The sequence below is a fragment of the Bos taurus genome, chromosome 11 (genome assembly GCF_002263795.3).
Source record: "Bos taurus isolate L1 Dominette 01449 registration number 42190680 breed Hereford chromosome 11, ARS-UCD2.0, whole genome shotgun sequence".
Taxonomy (NCBI): domain Eukaryota; kingdom Metazoa; phylum Chordata; class Mammalia; order Artiodactyla; family Bovidae; genus Bos; species Bos taurus.
This window is the reverse complement of record NC_037338.1, coordinates 44,140,107-44,160,266: the sequence shown is the minus strand read 5'-3', so window position 1 is coordinate 44,160,266 and position 20,160 is coordinate 44,140,107. Positions and strand designations below refer to the sequence as shown.

The window sequence follows — 20,160 nt, the reverse complement described above, 5'->3', positions numbered from 1 at the left end:
TTATGCAGCCATGAGATGATAAGCATAAAAGAAAAACCATGAGAGTCAGAGAAGCTGGCCCCTACATTTGTGAGCTAATGCTAGCAATCACCTACCTCCAGACTTTTCCCATAGGAGTGGGTTTGATAACTCCTATGCATTTAGGCTACCAAATTGAAGGTTTCTATTTTTGTAGCTGAAAACAATCCTAACTGTTAAAGCATACAAAAGTGTTTGGATTATTTCCTAGATTCTAAAAATTAAAAAGACTTTCATCATCATATCTACATTTTACATTTCACTACAAAACACAGGCAATAGAGGTTGGTAGACCATGGAAAATACCATTATGGCAAATCAGGCAAAAACATGAATGAGCTTAAGTCAACTCAGTGATAGTGGGAATAAAGTAGAAAGGATGCATTTCAGGGACATTGAAAGGTGAAATGGATCTTATAAATGAAATTGTAAATAATTGGATATGGGCAGTGAAGAAGATACATCAAAGGCTAAAACTCATACTTCTGGTGTAGGTGATGTCCTAGATGGAACACAAAATATAAGGAGCATATTTAATTTGTAAATGATGTTACTGACAAGAGATTAATTTCCAAAATATACAAACAGCTCATAAAGCTTAATATTAAAAAAATAAAAAATGGGCAGAAGACCTAAATAAACATTTTTCCAAAGAAGACCTACAGATGGCCAACAAATACATGAAAAGTGCTCCACAGTACTAATTATTAGAGAAAGGCAAATCAAAACTCTAATCAAAACCAGTCAGAATGGCCATCATTAAAAAGCCTGCAAATAATTAATGCTGGAGAGGGTGTGGAGAAAAAGGAACTGTCTTAACACTGTTGATGAGAATGTTATCTGGTGCAGCCACTATGGGAACAGTATAGAGGTTCTTTAAAACACTAAAAATAGAGTTACCATATGATCCTGCAATCCCACTCTTGGGTATATACCTGGAGAAAACTCTAATTTGAAAAGACACATGCACCTCAATGTTCAAAGCAGCACTATTTACAATAGCCAAGACATGAAAGCAACCTAAATGTCCAACAGGTGAATGGATAAAAATATGGTGTGTATACACACACACACCACAATGGACTGTTACTTAGCCATAAAAAAAAAAAATGAAATGATGCCATTTACAGCAACATAGATGGATCTAGAGATTATCACACCAAGTGAGGCAAATTAGAGAAAGATAAGTATCATTATATCACTTATATGTGGAATCTAAAAAATGATAAATAATGAACTTAATTACAAAACATAAATAGACTCACAGACACAGAAAACAAACTTGGAGGGACCTCCCTGGTGTTCCAGTGGCTAAGACTCCACGTTCCCAATGCAGGGGGCCCAGGTTTGATCCCTGGTCGGGGGATTAGATTTCACATGCTACAACTACAGATCTCACACGGTACAATAAAAATTGAAGAGCCCACGCACCACAACTAAGGCCTGGCACAACCAAATAAGGAAATAAAAATAGATACTTTAAAAAACAAACACAGTTACCAAAGGGGAGAGGCAAGAGAAGGATAAAATAGAAGTTTGGAATTAACATATACATACTAATACTACTATATATAAAATAGGTAAACAACGAGGTCCCACTGTATAGCACAGGAAACTATTCTCAATATCTGGTGATAAGCCATAATGGAAAAGGATCTGAAGAAGACTTTATATATATTATATACATATAGTTAAAGAGGATAATATTCCATTCCAGGCCAAGTTGAATTTGAAATGCTTATGGCACATCTAAGTGGTAATGTTCATGACATTTAGATACTTAGATAGAGAAGTCAGAAAAAGAGTAAAGCAGTGGTGTATATATATATATATATATATATATATATATGTCAAATTTTTAAATTCCAATAAAATAACATTACTTACTGCAAAAGTAATATCAATGAAGTATAGAATACTTAATAATACAGCTAAGCAAAAGAGAATTAAAAATACACAGACATATTCATACAATCCCAGCATCCAGATACAGTTTGTAGTAAAAAAAATACATATGTATACAATTCATATACGTATGAATATATACACTTAACAGGATTATACTGCATATGCTGTGTGGTAACAGACTTTGTTCACTTAGTAGCACATCATAAACATCTTTCTATTTAAATTAATATTCGCCTACTTTTATGATTTTTTTTTACTGTTATAAATAGTTCTGAGACAAACTGTCTTCACAGTAAAATTTTGGCCCATAACCGTAATTATTTCACTAGGATAAATTCCTACTTGTGGAATTGCTGGATAAATATTGTTTTAAGGCTTTTGACAGGTGTTCCCAAATCATTTTCTGGAGAGGCTGTGGCAATTCGTAACCTCATTAGCTTATGTACAAACACTCATCTCCCTACACTTTCTCCAAAACTGAAATTATAAACATAATCACTCAAATATTTGACAATTTTATAAAATAAAAATGTCAACCTGTTGCTTTCATTTTGCATTTAATTTCTAAAACCTGAGCTGCTTATGTTTTTCAGCAATTTGTATTTTTTCTTTGGCAAACTGCTGATTCTTATCCTTTGCCCCTTTTCTTTTAAAACATTTATTGATTTGTAAGAGTTCTTTACATATTAACTTTAACCTCTCTTCATTAATGCAACATTTTATTCTTAGTTGCATTTGCCAACTAAGGGTACATTTTGATAAACAGATATTTTAAATTCCTGGAATGGTCAAGGTTTGAAATGGTGAAGAATGGGAAGAATGTGAATGGGAACAAGATGTATCCAAAAGCAAATAGAAAGAATGATGCAATATTAGGCTCAGCAAAGGCTGGATTCCATGAATTTCTAATTGTTTCAATCTTCAAAGTTTTAAGAGTGGTTTCTTGAGTGCAGAGAAAGAAAGGGGAGAAAGGATTCACTTAAGAGTTGGAATTTTCTCTGTTGGTTTAGTCAGAAACGAGACACAGGAATAAGGGAATTATGTGTATTAGCAAGGGTGTTGCTAAAATGATGGATCATATGAATGAGGCAATTGATAAGCTGGGAGAAACTAGGAGAGGTTAGGGGATGCTATATTCACCTTTGAGAAATGAAATATTTCCTGCCATAAAGCACTAAATTCTTTAACTTGGAGTATCTGGTTTTCTTTAATTAACAATCACCTTCTGATGTTAAGACTACCTGCCCCTTGTTGCAAAACTTCTATATAACTTGGCTCCTCCCTTGCTTCCTGGGAGCAGTTCTCTCAGGGTCACTTGAAATGCTGTCTTCCAGGCTTGCAACCCCCCAAATTTCCACTGAATAAAATATTACTCTCAATTTTTATTAATAGGTTGTGAATATTTTTTAAGTCAACACTTTAATATTTTAAATGTTTTAATTCATTTCCTTTATAGTCAGGCAGTCTTCTAGATCATGCTTGGAATTAATTTTTAGCCACCAAATCTACTTACTAGTTCTAATGCATTTTATTTTAGCTACTCTACTTTCCATTTCCTTGCATTCTCTTTTTATCCCAGCCCATACTTAAAAGAAAAATTATTTTCCTGTATCCTAAGCAATATTTAATTCCAGAATATGGAGTGGGAAAGAAAAAGTTTGAAGGAGGAAGAAAAACAGGGCCACGTACCCTTTCACCATAAGATCATAAGACACATGGTAAACCAGGGCATTCAATGAGTTACCACGTTCAATGATCACAATTCAGGGTTATGCTGGCCAAAATGGAAATCTGCCAGGTACTTCCTGTGCTGAGAACAGTTTCAAAGTCCAATAACCTGTTTATTCTCACCAGAGGTATTTTCTTACAACAGCTTATTTGCAAGTGTCATCTGAGACCTTGGAAACTGCAGACCCTCCCTGTCATACCCCACTTCATTTTGGGGTGTTTTGACTTGACTGTAGACTTGAGGAGACCATCATTCAATTGCTTGTGAAAACATGATACCATAGTTTCAAAGATCTCTTTTCCAGTTCCAGTGTCCTTTCTCCCCAGAATAGCCTAGAAGAAAGGGCAGAACTGGGATTCCTTTGATGTGTGGGTACCCAGGTAAGGAGGCTCCTGGAACTAGAACTTCCTTTTGATACTGAGCAGGGTCATGTGGGTCTCCTGGGCACAAAGCCTTTCTATGTCCCCCATTTCTTTGATTACAGAAAATAGCCTTCATTCAGCCTCCATGACCTTTACTGAGTTCCAACGGGTAGATTCTAGCAGTTGTTAATTAGGGAAGGGAGAGAATGCAAGACTGGGGAGAAACATTCAAGAGAAACAAGTTATTCAGCCTTGGGGCACAGTTCTGGTTCCCCATCAACAGATACACACAATATCTTTGAGCTGTTTTTCAGATACTGAAACCCCCTTCCAAGTGGGAGAAATTATCAGTTAATGATAGTATTGCTGACCACAAGTATGTAGACCCAGACTAGTTGGAACCTGAACGTTTATGATGCTGCATCCTACTTACCATCAACCTATAAGAAGAATGCCCATGAGCTGATCATGCCCTCTTTGAACAATTACTATGAACTTTCAATCTTCTCCAAGTGGGAACACATAGTTTTTTGAGGCAGGAATCCACTGTGTCCCTCTTTGCCTGGCAAAGTAATAAAGCTATCCATTTCTACTTCACCTAAAACTCTCTGAGATTCGATTTGGCACCAGTTTGTAGAGAAGCTGAGCTTTTGGCATCACTTTGGGAAGTGAGGAGCTGACTGATGACCTGAGCCTTTGCTGATCTGAGAAGGGAGAACCATGGACTCGATACATGTGAAGATGACATGTGGCATCTTGCCAACCACTAAGGAGCCAGCCAAGCTCCTGAGAAGTCTTCCATTCTAAAATCAGATTGCACGTCATCCAAGATGCTCTCTCAGCAAGAAGCCATGAACTTCCTTTATCCTCAATTCTGGCTCAGATTTGACATTGTAAATAGAAGAGTCAGGTTTTGTATCTGAACTCTGAGGTCATCACATGTCAACCCTGACTAGAGAACTAGAAATTAAAACCAGGCTCTCAAAGGACATCTATTCAGAACCTCAGTCCCTTCCTTTTTATACAATAGAGATATTAAAATAAAGAAAAGTCAACTACCAAAGCTTAAAAAACTCACTCCAGCAGCAGAAAATCAGTTTGGTCTTTGAAACCATTGAGCATTTTCATGCATTTTAAAAATTTTCCAGCTTTATTGAGGTATATTTTCATGTATTTTTAAATGACTCCTTTTATATGTACAGCACCTGTTCTCAGGAAATGATCTTGAGAAAGTCAGCCAGCTTCCTAAAAGAAAACAACCTGGAATCAAGGAAAAGGCAAATACTAGACTCTCTCAGACTCATATTTTTTGTTTCCATGTCTCCCAGAGAGTTATCAAACTTCTCCACATAGCCCCCGAAACACAGACCACACACACACACACACACACACACACATACACACACCCTACACAGGGTTGAGAACCACTGCTGAGAAAAAATCAGGCTGAGGATACTCCATTCTGGCCTTTCATATCAGAGTTAAATGCTTAATGACAGAAGCCAACAGCAGCCCCAGGCTACTTCATTCACTCACTTGAGCCCAAAAGGAAACCAAACATTATATAAAGCTCTTAGAACTCCCATTTGCCAAATTAGAGAAAACTTAACTTTCAAACCAGATTTTCCATTCAAAACTCAGTAACACAGAGCCCTTCTGATAAGTCTGCATACCATTTTTCTCCTGAGTAAAAGGCCAGAGATGGCCACTCAGGAAATGACTCTGCCCAGCCCAAGGCCTCAGACCTGGCCCAGCTGAGACTGGACAACTACCTGAGACAAAGGAATAGGCCGCTAGGATATTGCTGAGCAAAGCCATGTCCATGCACTCGGGGATCACCAGTTCCGTGTTGTGGCAGAAGGGCAGCCTCGATGTGACATCCAGAGAAGGCCTCCTGGAGATGCTTTAGCTGGATCAAGGTGGCCACCCTCCCTCTCTTCTCTTCTGTTTGGGAACACAAAGTGAGTGATGAGAACACATTCTGATTTCCTGAAGCTGTGTTCCAGGTAGCCTGGGCTCAAGAACAAAAGTCAGTTTAATTTCCCAGCCAGGGGGCTGCAAAGACCTGAGGTTTTATTCCCTTTGCTATAACAGCTTCTTGGCTTTCAAAGAAGCAGTAACTGCTTAGGTCGTTTCTTCCTGGCCTTTCTCCTTTCTTTTCCCTGCATGCATGTGTGCTAAATTGCTTCAGTCATGTCCGACTCCTTGCGACCCTATGGACTATAGCCTACCAGGCTCCTCTATTCATGGGATCCTCCAGGCAAGAGTACTGGAGTGGATTGCCATGCCCTCCTCCAGGGGATCTTCCTGACCCAGGGATCGAACCCATGTTTCCTGCATTGGCAGGTGGGTTCTCTTCTGCTAGCACTACCTGAGAAGCCCTTCTCTTCCCCATCTCTTTCCCATTTCCCATTTAAACATTTCTCCCTCATCTTTCTGTGATATGTTTCATTTCATTCTCACTGGTTTGTCTATGAGGTGCAGTCCATTGTCATTTTAGTCACTGCATTTTACCCCCAAGCCACAGCCTGCTCTTCACTTGGCTCTGCTTTTCCCTGTACTGTTGGCACTCAGGTACTTTGATCAGTTTGCCTCATCCCATATATCACCAGATGTGGATTCTTGGAAATGGATCAGAGCTGGCTCTTTTAGAACTGCTAAAGTGGTTCCAGTTCTAAAATGCCCCCAAGAAGTTGGGAGCTCAAGCATGTTCCCTGCCCCTAGCTCCATGACTCCACTGTGATAGTGGTGGGCTAACCAAACACACATGCAGTGCTATGAGCTACCCGTCAAAGGAACTGTATCACTGGGGTTCCAAAGAGGAACTTGGGATCTCAGTATTCAGTGGCTCAGCCTCTGGCTGGGGGGACACATTCTTTCCCCAGCTGCTATCGTTGCTCAGGCCCAGCATCTTCATTACCAGTTGATTCAGTGAAGCCCTGGCAGACAGCTGAGGCTTTCAAGTGGCAAAGATTTTAATGATTCCTATTCAGTGCCACTCTCCAGCTGAAAACAGGAAACTGAGTCACAGGGTATGGAAGGATGTCAGGTTGGGGTAAGTAGTGAAGTGAAGTGAAAGTCACTCAGTCGTGTCTGACTCTTTGCGACCCCATAGACTATACAGTCCATGGAATTCTCCAGGCCAGAATACTGGAGTGGGTAACCTTTCCCTTCTCCAGGGGATCTTCCCAACCCAGGGATTGAACCCAGGTCTCCTGCATTGCAGGCAGATTCTTTACCAGCTGAGCCACAAGGAAAGCCCTGAGGAAAGTAAGAGAAGCAGAAAGCTCCAGTCCTTGCAGAAGAAACAGGTTCTCAGATGGGTCACAGACATTGGTTACCATGGATCACATATAGAGGGCTTGGAGAACCACAGTTCCATAGGTGGGTGGAATGGGTAACAACAGGTAAGGCAACTCTCACTTTGATGAATTCCAATGGGCTTATGGAAGACTAAAGCAAGGAAAGACAGACCAACCCACAGGTAAGACAGAAACCAACATAAGGTCCTTGGAGCAGCCAGAGGCCTAGGGAGAAGCAGGATGAGGAGTGGGAGCTAGGGGGCTCTGAGAGGGGACTAGGTGCTGCTTAGGGGCCCCTGTATCTCTGAGCCCTCATGCCATTTGAGTTCCTAAATGGTGACAACTAGATGATATAGGTGAAGACTTGGAACCACCATACTGAGTTCAGAGACTGAACTCTGAACTGAAGGTCTAAGGACTTCAGGACCTAGGAAGAAAGTGAAGTCAATGAAAAATGGAGTATGTAGTGGGACAAAGCTATTTCAGGTCCATTCCCCCATTTCTATCCCCATCTAAAATTTACTATAGTGCAAATCTCATTTCATTTCTGTGAGTTTTCTAATAGTCTCCTAACTGATGCTTCTGCCAATAACTCTTCCTATTCAACCTAGCACCCACTCTCACCAACAAGATTATCTTTATATATAAAGTACAAATCTGATCATTTCACTCCATAGTCCAACCCTTCAACTAATCCTCATTAAACTTAACAACACATATCTACTTTCACAATATATGACCTCTATTTTAGCTCCTAATTCATCTCCTAATCAAGTCTACACTCTTACACATATACATAGAGATAGAAATATGCCTAATACTTCAAAAATACCCAATTACTTTCAGTTCCCCAAATATACTAAGGTCTTTTACCTTTTCATGCTTTTTGTTATACCCTTCCTTTTGCCTAAAAGCCCCTCCTCCTTTTATCTGTCTGGCTAATGTTTCCTTTAAGAAATAATTCAAAAGTTCTATGATAGTCTCAAAATCATGAAGACTTCCCTTTTTAAGAAATAGAAAAATCCATACTAAAATTCATATGGAATATCAAGCAATCCAAATAACCAAAGCAGTCTTAAATAAACAAAAAAAGCTGGAAGCCTCACCCTTCCTGATTTCAAAACATATTACAAAGCTACAGTAACCCAAACAATATAGTACTTGCATGAAGACAGACATATAGATAAATGGAATAAAATAGAGAGCCAAGAAATAAAACCTTATATATATGGTTCGATTATTTTCAACAAAGGAGCCAAGACCATACAACTTGGAAAGAATAGTCTTGTTGAGAAAACTGGATATCCACGTGTGAAAGAATGAAGTTGAACCCTTACCTTACACCATACTAAAAGAATTTAACTAAAAATGGATAAAAGACCTAAATGGAAGAGTTAAAATTATAAAGCTCCTAGAAGAAAACACAGAGGAAAAGTTCCATGACACAGGATTCAGCAATGATTTCTTGAACTTTATATCAAAAGCACAGGCAACAAAATAAAAGTAGATAAGCCAGACTACATCAAAACTTAAAACTTCTGTGCATCAAAGGATACATTCAACAGAGTGAAAGGGAATCCATGGAATGGGAGAAAATATTTGCAAATCATACATCTGATAAGGGGTTAATATCTAGATTATATACAGAACTCCTACAACTCAATAACAACAAACAATCTGATTTTTAAATGTGCTAAGAGCTTGAATACCCCTTTCTCTAAAGAAGATTTATGAATGACCAATAATCCATGAAAAGATGCTCAACATTACTAAGGAAATGCAAATCAAAACACAGGGAAATACCTCCCCACATTCATTAGGATGGCTACCATTAAAAAAGAACAGAAAGGATCAAGTATTTGAGGGGACTTGAGAGGAACACTTGTACTCTTGGTGGGAAGGTAAAATTGTGGAGGCACTATGGGAGATAGTATGGCAGTGTCTCAAAAAAAAAAATTAAAAATATGATTCAGCAATTCATCTCTGGGTCTACAACCAAAAGAATTGAAAACAGGGACTCAGATATTTGTTTATCATATGAAACACTATTACAGTAGCCTAAAGATAAACCAAAGTGTCTATCCTCAGACAAATGGATAAGTAAAATGTGGTATATGCATACAAAGGAGTATTACTCACAGTCTTCAAAAGGAATGAAATTCGGACACATGCAACAACATGGATGAATCTTGAGGACATTGTGTTAAATGAAATAATCCAGTCACAAAAGAACAAATAAGGTATGATTCCACTTATATGAAGTATTTAGAGTAGTTGAATTCATAGAGACAGAAGGAAGAATGGTGACTGTTAGGGGTGGGGAGAAGGCAGGAATGGGAAATTACTGTTCAATGGGTGCAGAGTACAAAGATTCAATCTTGCAAAATGAAAAGGGTTCTGGACATAGATAGTGATAATGGTTGTACAACAAAGCAAATGTACTTGATGCCATTGAGTTGTGCATTTAAAAATGACTAAAATAGGAAATTTTCACAATTTTTAAATTAATAATAATATAAGCTATTGATGAGGTACACAATAAATTTTAAAGGTTAAATTTTAAAGATTCTTTAGAGAATTCTGTAATCAAATATTGATTTTCAGTTAACAGGAATGGTAATAGAATTATAGTGATAGTAAAATTGAAGTCAAAATACTACATGATATAACTTATATGTGGAATCTAAAAAAATACAAGAAACTAGTGAGTACAACAAAAAAGAAGCAGGCTCACAGACACAGAGAACTAGTGTTTACCAGTGAGGAGAGGGAAGGGGGGAGGAGGAATAAGGAGTAGGGGATTCAGAAGTACAAAGTATTATGTGTAAAATAAGCTGCAAAGATACACTATACAATGCAGAGAATATAGCCAATATTTTATAATAACAAAAAATGCAGTATAATGTTTAAAAATTGTGAATCACTATATTGTACACTTGTAATTTATGGAATATTATACATAAGCAACACTTTGATGTAAAAAGTTGAAGTCAATACAATTCTAATCTGGCTTAACTTTATGTAAAAGCTTTTATTATCTCACTTATAAAAAATTTAATGTAAATAACTATACTCTATCACATTTATAGATTAAGAGGAAAAACATATGTCACTGAATGTAAAAATGTGTTTGTGTAAAAATTAATAAAAATTCATGATTCTTTTTAAAAAAGAACAGTTTAATGAAGCAAAGCTTCAAATGCTCCAGACTCTTTTCTTCTCTGTCAAAGTATCCAAATATTTTTCTAACATTGGACCTATGCTATTGTAATTGGAATTATCAGTTTACTGAAGAGGCATCTTACAAATCCTTATTATCCTGGTACCTAATGAAAGGAGGTTCTCAATAAATTCTAGCTGGTTGAAAAACAAAAAGAGCAATTAGGCATGAGCTTTGTATGCATAAGAGCTTCCCTAGTGGCTCAAACAGTAAATAATCTACCTGCAATGCAGAAGACTTGGGTTTGATATTGGGTCAGGAAGATTCCCTGGAGAAGGGAAGGGTTAGCCACTCCAGTATTCTTGCCTGGAAAATTCCATGGACAGAAGAGTATGGCGGGCTACAGTCCATGGGGTTGTGAAGAGCTGGAAATGACTGAGTGACTAACAACATTCTGCGTGCATGCGTAAGTCTCAGAGAGTATTTCTGAGTAGACTTTAGAGTGAGCCACTTTGAAGACTAAAAGGACAACAGGCTGACTGGTTCAGTCGGGTGGCAAGCAGGGCACTTCCTCAGGACTAGGAGAGGACGCATACAAGATGGAAGCTTGAGGCAAGAGTTCCAACAGGGACAGGAGAAAAGTCTCGCAGTCTTCCAAGGTAGTAGAGCCTATAAGGAGGTACATGAACACGGATACCTCCTCCCCCGAGGGACAGAGCCTTTTTTTTTTATGCATTTCATACCCCAGTCTGCCCCAGGAACAAAATTCAGAAAACAATTGCTGGTCCTCAGACACTGATGAATGATTTGTTCCAATGGGCTTATTTGGTTTTCAGTAATAGGGATATGGCCAGAAAGTCTTAACATACCCAGAGAAATATGTTAAATGTGGTACAACCTTCTCAGTCTTAACCCAAAGTATTGGAAACCTTAGCAACCATAAAGAGTATGTAATGGGGGTGTCAGGGAAAAGGAAGGGGCACACTTTCCTAGAAACCTCTTTTGTGCAAAATCAATGGCCAGCTGTTTTTACATGCCTTTCTGTTTGTGCCTGATTGTCCCATCCCTTTAATGGGAAGAGATTTAATAACCAAGTTAGGGGCTTCTCTGTTTCTTGAGGGCCAATGTAACCACCCTTATCACCAGGTGGTTCTAACAGAAAGTAGAAAGTAACAGATAAAAGCTGAAACTAAAAGAGAAGCCTTAGTAGACCCTATAATGTGGACTATCAAGGTTCTGGGATTGGCTGAAGATATCCAGCCAATGATTATTAAGTAAAAATGGTTTAAGAGTGTCTAAATGTAAGGTACAAATTCCTTAAGCCTAGGGAAGATCCTCAAAAGTGTTTGTAAATAGACTACCAAAATGGGAGGTCACTACACTAATCATGGACTTCCCTGGTGGCTCAGAAGGTAAACAGTCTGCCTGCAATGCAGGAGACACAGGTTCAATCCCTGACTGGGGAAGATCCCCTGGAGAAGGAAATGGCAACCCATTCCAGTATTCTTGCCTGGAGAATTCCATGAACAGAGGAGCCTGGTGGGCTACGGTCCATGGGGTCACAAAGAGTCAGACATGACTGAGTGACTAACACTTTCACTTTCACACTAACCATAGCTAACATTTGGAGGAATTTTAGGGGAAGGCCTTCTCCCTTAAGCTAAATGGTAAAACAAAAACATTGCAGCACAGGCAAATGAGTATGTCAGTCCTTCCATATCACTGGGGTAGCCACCCAAACTTGGAGAAAAACAAAAAAAGAGAGAGAGAGAGAGGGGGAGAAAGAAATAAAAACAAACCATCCTTGTTTTACAAATTTAGCCTTTACAGGACCAGAAGTGTGGCTCCAAAAGTAATCCGAAGCCCATCAATCCTTTTTTACCACTCCCAAAACCTTATTTTTCTCAAAAGGCTTGTAAGTATTAAACAGAGGGGAAACAAAGTCATCCTAGGAGAAATCTGCCTATACCTTCAAAATGTAAATGTTCATATCTGGTATTCAGGGGAACACTTTATCTCTGCCATCTTTTTAAAATGCAAATTTTAGAAATAAGGGTAAAGAAATTGAGAACTACAGTTGTTAAGGATAAGTTAAAATCCTAAGTGTCATTTCAGTAAATATTGGCCCTCTAGCCAAGTAAGCCTGATTTGCTCCATCTGCTAGAAGTTCCAAAGAACAGCAAGGAGAGAGAAGAAAGCCTTCCTCAGTGATCAGTGCAAAGAAATAGAGGGAAACGATAGAATGGGAAAGACTGGAGATCTCTTCAAGAGAACTAGAGATACTAAGGGAACATTTCATGCAAAGATGGGCAAAATAAAGGACAAAAATGGTATGGACATAACAGAAGCAGAAGATATTAAGAAGAGGTGACAAGAATACAAGAGCTATACAAAAAAGATCTTCACGACCCAGATAATCACAATGGTGTGATCACTCACCTAGAGCCAGACATCCTGGAACGCAAAGTCAAGTGGCCTTAGGAAGCACCACTGTGAACAAAGCTAGTGAAGGTGATGGAATTCCAGTTGAGCTACTTCAAATCCTGGAAGATGATGCTGTAAAAGTGCTGCACTCAATATACCAGCAAATTTGGAAAATTCAGCAGTGGCTACAGGACTGGAAAAGGTCAGTTTTCATTCCAATCCCAAAGAAAGGCAATGCCAAAGAATGTTCAAACTACCGCACAATTGCACTCATCTCACACGCTAGCAACATAATGCTCAAAATTCTCCAATCCAGGCTTCAACAGTACATGAATTATGAACTTCCAGAAATTCAAGCTGGATTTAGAAAACACAGAGGAACCAGAGATCAAGTTGCCAACATCCTCTGGATCACTGAAAAAGTGAGAGAGTTCCAGAAAAACATCTACTTCTGCTTTATAGACTATGCCAAAGACTTTGACCATATAGATAACCACAAACTGTGGGAAATTCTTAAAGAGATGGGAATACCAGACCACCTGGCCTGCCTGTTGAGAAATCTGTATGCAGGTCAGGAAGCAACAGTTAGAACCAGACATGGAACAACAGACTGGTTCCAAATTGGGAAAGGAGTATGTCAAGGCTGTATATTGTCACCCTGTTTATTTAACTTATATGCAGAGTACATCATGAGAAATGCTGGGCTGGAAGAAGCACAAGCTGGAATCAAGACTGCCAGGAGAAATATCAATAACCTCAGATATGCAGATAACACCACTCTTATGGCAGAAAGTGAAAAAGAACTAAAGAGCCTCTTGATGAAAGTGAAAGAGGAGAGTGAAAAAGTTGGCTTAAAACTCAACATTCAGAAAACTAAGATCATGGCATCTGGTCCCATCATTTCATGGCAAATAGATGCGGAAACAGTGGGAATGGTTACAGATTTTATTTTGGGGGGCTCCAAAATCACCTTAGATGGTGACTGCAGCCAGGAAATTAAAAGACGCTTGCTCCACAGTTCAAAAGCATCAATTCTTTGGTGCTCAGATTTCTTTATAGTCCAACTCTCACATCCATACATGACTACTGGAAAAACCATAGCCTTGACTAGACAGACCTTTGTTGGTAAAGTAATGTCTCTGCTTTTTAATATGCTGTCTAGGTTCTTCGTAACTTTCCTTCCAAGGAGTAAGCGTCTTTTAGTTTCATGGCTGCAATCACCATCTGCAGTGATTTTGGAGCCCCCAAAAAATAAAGTCAGCCACTGTTTCCCCATCTATTTGCCATGAAGTGATGGGACCAGATGCCATGATCTTAGTTTTCTGAATGTTGATCTTTTGAGCTACTTCAAATTCTAAAAGATAATGCATGACCAACCTAGACAGCATGTTAAAAAGCAGAGATATCACTTTACTAACAAAGGTATGTATAGTCAAAGCTATGGTTTTTTCAGTAGTCATGTATGGATGTGAGATTTGGACTATAAAGAAAGCTGAGCGCTGAAAAATTGATGCTTTTGAACTGTGGTATTGGAAAAGACTCTTGAGAATCCCTTGGACTGCAAGGAGATACAACCAGTCCAACCTAAAGGAAATCAGTCCTGAATATTCTTTGGAAGGACTGATGCTGAAGCTGAAACTCAAACTCTAATACTTTGGCCACTTGATGCGAAGAACTGACTCATTGGAAAAGACCCTGATGCTGGGAAAGATTGAAGGTGGTTGGAGAGGGGGATGACAGAGGATGAGATAGTTGGATGGCATCACCGACTCAATGGACATGAGTTTGAGTAAACTCCCGGAGTTGGTGATGGACAGGGAGGCCTGGCGTGCTGCAGTCCATGGGGTCGCGAAGAGTGGGACACGAATGAGTGATTGAACTGAACTGAGGTTTATCATAGCTGTTCTTCCAAAGAGCAAGTGTGTTTTAACTTCATGGCTACAATCACCATCTGCAGTGATTCTGGGGCCCAAGAGTCTCATTGTTTCCATTGTTTCCCCATCTATTTGCCATGAAGTAATAGGACCAGATATCACGATCTTAGTTTTTTGAATGTTGAGTTTTAAGCCAGCTTCTTCACTCTCCTATTTCACCTTCATCAAGAGACTCTTTAGTTCCTCTTCACTTTCTGCCGTAAGAGTGGAGCCATCTGCATATCTGATTATTAATATTTATCCAGCAATCTTGATTTCAGCTTGTGCTTCAAGCAGCCTGGCATTTTGCATGATATACTCTGCATATAAGTCAAATAAGCAGGGTGACAATATACAGTCTTGATGTACTCCTTTCCCTATTTGGAACCAGTCTGTTGTTGCATGTCTGGTTCTAACTATTGCTTCTTGACCTGCATACAGATTTCTCAGGAGGCAGGTAAGGTGGTCTGGTATTCCCATCTGTTTCAGAATTTTCCACAATTTGTTGTGATCCACATAATCAAAGGCTTTAGCATAGTCAATGAAGCAGAAGTACATGCTTTTCTGGAATTCTCTAGCTTTATCTATGATACAATGGATGTTGGCAATTTGATCTCTGGTTCCTCTGTCTTTTCTAAATCCAGCTTGAACATCTGGAAGTTCTCGGCTCACACACTGCTGAAGCCTGGCTTGGAGAATTTTCAGCATTACTTTGCTACTGTGTGAGACGAGTGAACTGTGCAGTAGTTTGAACATTCTTTGGCACTGCCCTATTTGGGACTGGAATGAAAACTGAACTTTTCCAGTGACTACTGCTGAATTTTCCAAATTTGCTGACATATTGAGTGCAGCACATTAACAGCATCATCCTTTAGGATTTGAAATAGCTAGCTTGAACTCTATCACCTTCACTGGTTTTGTTTGTAGTGTGCTTCCTAAAGCCCACATGACTTCACACTCAAGGATGTCTGGCTCTAGGTGAGTGATCACACCATCGTGATTATCTGGGTCATGAAGATCTTTTTTGTACAGTTCTTCTGTGTATTCTAGCCACCTCCTCTTAATATCTTCTGCTTCTGTTAGTTCCACACAGTTTCTTGCATGAAACATTCCCTTGGTATCTCTAATTTTCTTGAGAAGATCTCTACTCTTTCCCATTCTATTGTTTTCCTCTGTTTCTTTGAATTGTTTACTTAGGAATGCTTTCTAATCTCTCCTGGCTATTCTCTGGAACCCTGCATTCTGATGGGTATATCTTTCCTTTTTCCCTTTGCCTTTTATTTCTCTTCTCAGCTATGAGCCATGTTGTTCAGGGCCACCCAAGATAGTCAGGTCATAATGGAGAGTTCTGACAAAACATGCTAATTGTTAGAGAAATGCAAGTCAAGACTACAATGAGACATCAGCTCATACCATTATCAGAATGACCATCTTCAAAAAATCTAAAAACAATCAATCTGGAGAGAGTGTGGAGAAAAGGTAAACTTCCCACACCATTGGAAGGCATGTAAATTGGTACAGGCACTATGAAGAATAGTAATGAACAATAGAGTTACCATATGATCCAGCAATGCCACCCTTAAGCATATATCTGGAGTAAATCATAATTTGAAAAGATACATGCACCCCAAGGTTTATTGCAGTATTGTTTATAACGGCCAGGACATGGAAGCAACCTAAAAGTCATTCAACAGAGGAATGGATAAAGAAGATGGAGTACATATATACAATGGAATAGTACTCTGCCATAAAAAAGGACAAAATAGTGCCATTTGCAGCAACATGGATGGACTACAGATTGTCATACTGAGTAAAGTAAGTCAGAGAAAGGTATATCATATGATAAAACTTATATGTGGAATATTAAAGAAGATGGCACAAATGAAATATTTATAAAACAGAGATAGAGTCACAGAGGTAGAAAACACACCTATGGTTACCAGGTGGGAAAGGGGTAGGAGAGATAAATTGGGAGACTGGGATCGACGTATGCACACTGCTGCTGCTGCTAAGTCGCTTCAGTCGTGTCAAACTCCGTGCGACCCCATAGACGGCAGCCCACCAGGCTCCACCGTCCCTGGGATTCTCCAGGCAAGAACACTGGAGTGGGCTGCCATTTCCTTCTCTGATGCACACTACTATATTATAAAATAAATAACTTGTAAGGACCTATGGTATAGTACAGGGAACTCTACTCAGTATTCTGTAATGGTCTATATGGGAAAAGAATCTAAAAAAGAGTGGATATATGCATAAATGATTTACTTTGAAACTAACACAGCATTGTAAACCAACTATTTCCCAATAAAAATTTAATCTTAAATAAATAAAAATAGCTATTATCAAAAAAGAAATCCATGCTAAAACACATTAAATTTTTTTTTTATGTATTATTTTTGGCTACACTGGGTCTTCATAGCTGCATGTGGGCTTTCTTTAATTGTGGTGAGTGGGGGCTACTCTCTGTCCTGCTCGCCACAACTAGAGAAGTGTGCAGGCTTCTCACTGCCATGGCTTCTCTTGTTGCAGAAAATGGGCCCTAGAGCACACAGACTTCAGGAGGTGCAGCACATGGGCTTAGTTGCCCTGGGCATCTTCCTGGACCAGGGATCAAACCCATGTCCCCTGCACTGGCAGGCAGACGGAAGTCCCCAGAACACATTTTAATTAAATTTCTGAAAACTAAAACAGAGAAAGAAATCTCAAAAGCAAATTAAGTTATAGCTATCTGATGAAGCACAATATGGAATCAAGATTGCCTGGAGAAATATCAATAACCTCAGATACGCATATGACACCACCCTTATGGCCGAAAGAGAAGAAGAACTAAAGAGCTTCTTGATGAAAGTGAAAGAAGAGAGTGAAAAAGTTGGCTTAAAACTCAGCTTTTGGAAAACTAAGATCATGGCATCCGGTCCCATCACTTCATGGCAAATAGATGGGGAAATAGTAGAAACAGTGGCTGACTTTATTTTGGGGGGCTCCAAAATCACTGCAGATGGTGACTGAAGCCACGAAATTAAAAGATGTTTCTTCCTTGGGAGAAAAGCTATGACCAGCCTAGACAGCATATTAAAAAGCAGAGACATTACTTTGCCAACAAAGGTCCGTCTAGTCAAGGCTTTGGTTTTTCCAGTGGTCATGTATGGATGTGAGAGTTGGACTATAAAGAAAGCTGAATGCCGAAGAATTGATGCTTTTGAACTGTGGTACTGGAGAAGACTCTTGAGAGTCCCTTGGACTGCAAGGAGATCCAACCAGTCCAACCTAAAGGAAATCAGTCCTGAATATTCATTGGAAGGACTGATGCTGAAGCTGAAACTCCAATACTTTGGCCACCTTATGGAAAGAACTGACTCATTGGAAAAGACCCTGATGCTGGGAAAGATTGAAGGCAGGAGGAGAAGCGGATGACAGAGGATGAGATGGTTGGGTGGCATCACCGACTCGATGGACATGAGTTTGAGTAAGCTTCAGGAGTTGGTGATGGACAGGGTGGCCTGGCGTGCTGCAGTCCATGGGGTCATAAAGAGTCGGACATAATTGAGCGACTGTACTGAACTGATCTGTCCTTAGCTATAGATCAGATACAAATTAGAAAGAAGAAACAGAACTGTCTCTATTTGCAGAAGAGATGATGGACTCATTTGAAAAGACCCTGATGCTGGGAAAGATTGAGGGCAGGAGGAGAAGGGGATAACAGAGGATGAGATGGTTGGATGACATCACCAACTCAATAGGCATGGGTTTGGGTGGACTCCGGGAGTTGGTGATGGACAGGGAGGCCTGGCGTGCTGTGGTTCATGGGGTCGCAAAGAGTCGGACACGACTGAGCGAGTGAACTGAACTGAACTGATGGTCTACATAGAGCATACCAAGGAATCTAAAAACACAAAACAAAAAAGTCAACAACAACCACAACAAACCCTTAAAACTAATAAGTGAGTTCAGCAATATCACAGGGAAGATAAACAGATAAAACATACAAAAATCAAGATTATTTCTAAATGCTAGTAATGAGCATGTGGACACTGAAATTAAAAATACAATACCAGTTACAATTGCTCAAAAAATTAAACGCTTAGATATAAATGTAACATAACATGTATAGAACTCTAAAGCTGAAAACTACACAATGCTGTGGAGAGAAATCAGAGATCTAAAAAATGAAAGGAGACCATGGTTGTGGACTGAAAGATTCAATATAGTAAAGATACTAAGTCTCCCCAAAGTGATATACAAGTATTGTTGTTGTTGTTGGGCAGTCGCCCTGTCAGTTCAGTTCAATCGCTCAGTTGTGTCCGACTCTTTGTGACTGCAGCACGCCAGGCCTCTCTGTCCTTCACCATCTCCTGAAGTTTGCCCAAGTTCATGTTCATTGTATCGGTGATGCTGTCCAGCCCTCTCATTCTCTGACACCCTTTTCTCCTTCTGCCCTCAATCTTTCCCAGCATCAGGGGCTTGTCCAATGAGTTGTCTCTCAAAGAGCTTTCCACAGTTTGTCATGATCCATGCAGTCAGAGATGTTTTTCTGAAATTCCCCTGCTTTCTCTATAATCCGGTGAATATTGGCAATTTCATCTCTAGTTCCTCTTCCTTTTCTAAACCCAGCTTGGACATCTGGAATTTCTTGGTTCACATAACGCTGAAGCCTAGCATGCAAGATTCTAAGCACGACCTTACTAGCATGGAAGATGAGTGCAATGTCCGATGGTTAGCACACTCTCTGGTACTACCCTCCTTGGAACTGGGATGAGGATCAACCTTTTCCAGTCCTGTGGCCACTGCTGGGTCTTCCAGATTTGCTGACATACTGAATGCAAAACCTTGATGGCATCATCCTTTAGGGATTTGAATAGTTCTGCTGGACTTTCATCACATCCACTAGCTTTATTAACAGCAGTGCTTCTTAAGGCCCACTTGACTTTGCACTCCAGAATGTCTGGCTCTGGGTGACTAACCACACTGTCATAGTAATCCAGTTCATTAAGATTTTTTCTATACAGTTCTTCTGTGTATATAGTCCCCTTCAAGGATCACTGCCTTGTCGTGGTGAAGGGGCTTACACAACTCAATGAAGCTATGAGCCATGCCATGCAGGGCCACCCAAGACAGGTCACAGCAGAGAATTCTGACAAAACATGACCCACTGGAGGAGGGAATGGCAAACCACCCCAGTATACTTGCTGTGAGAGCTGCATAAAAGGCCAAAAAGATATAAGTATAATGAATTCTTATTAAAACCCCAGCCAAAAACAGACAGACAAGAAAACCAGCAAGACTTTTGGTAGATATAAATAAGATTTTGCTGAAATTTATATAAAAATGCAATGGAACTAGAATG

The 20,160-nt window shown here is 39.5% G+C and overlaps 1 protein-coding gene across 1 annotated transcript in view; it reads right to left on the bottom strand.

Moving 5' to 3' along the window:
• The window catches only part of EVA1A (eva-1 homolog A, regulator of programmed cell death), an 85,001-nt gene that overhangs the window by 16,537 nt on the left and 48,304 nt on the right, over nt 1-20,160 (bottom strand). Inside the window, exon 2 of the mRNA NM_001435268.1 lies at nt 5,790-5,961. Coding sequence (NP_001422197.1) covers nt 5,790-5,841 — 52 coding nt within the window. The 5' untranslated portion in view covers nt 5,842-5,961. The remainder of the gene's footprint in view (nt 1-5,789; nt 5,962-20,160) is intronic.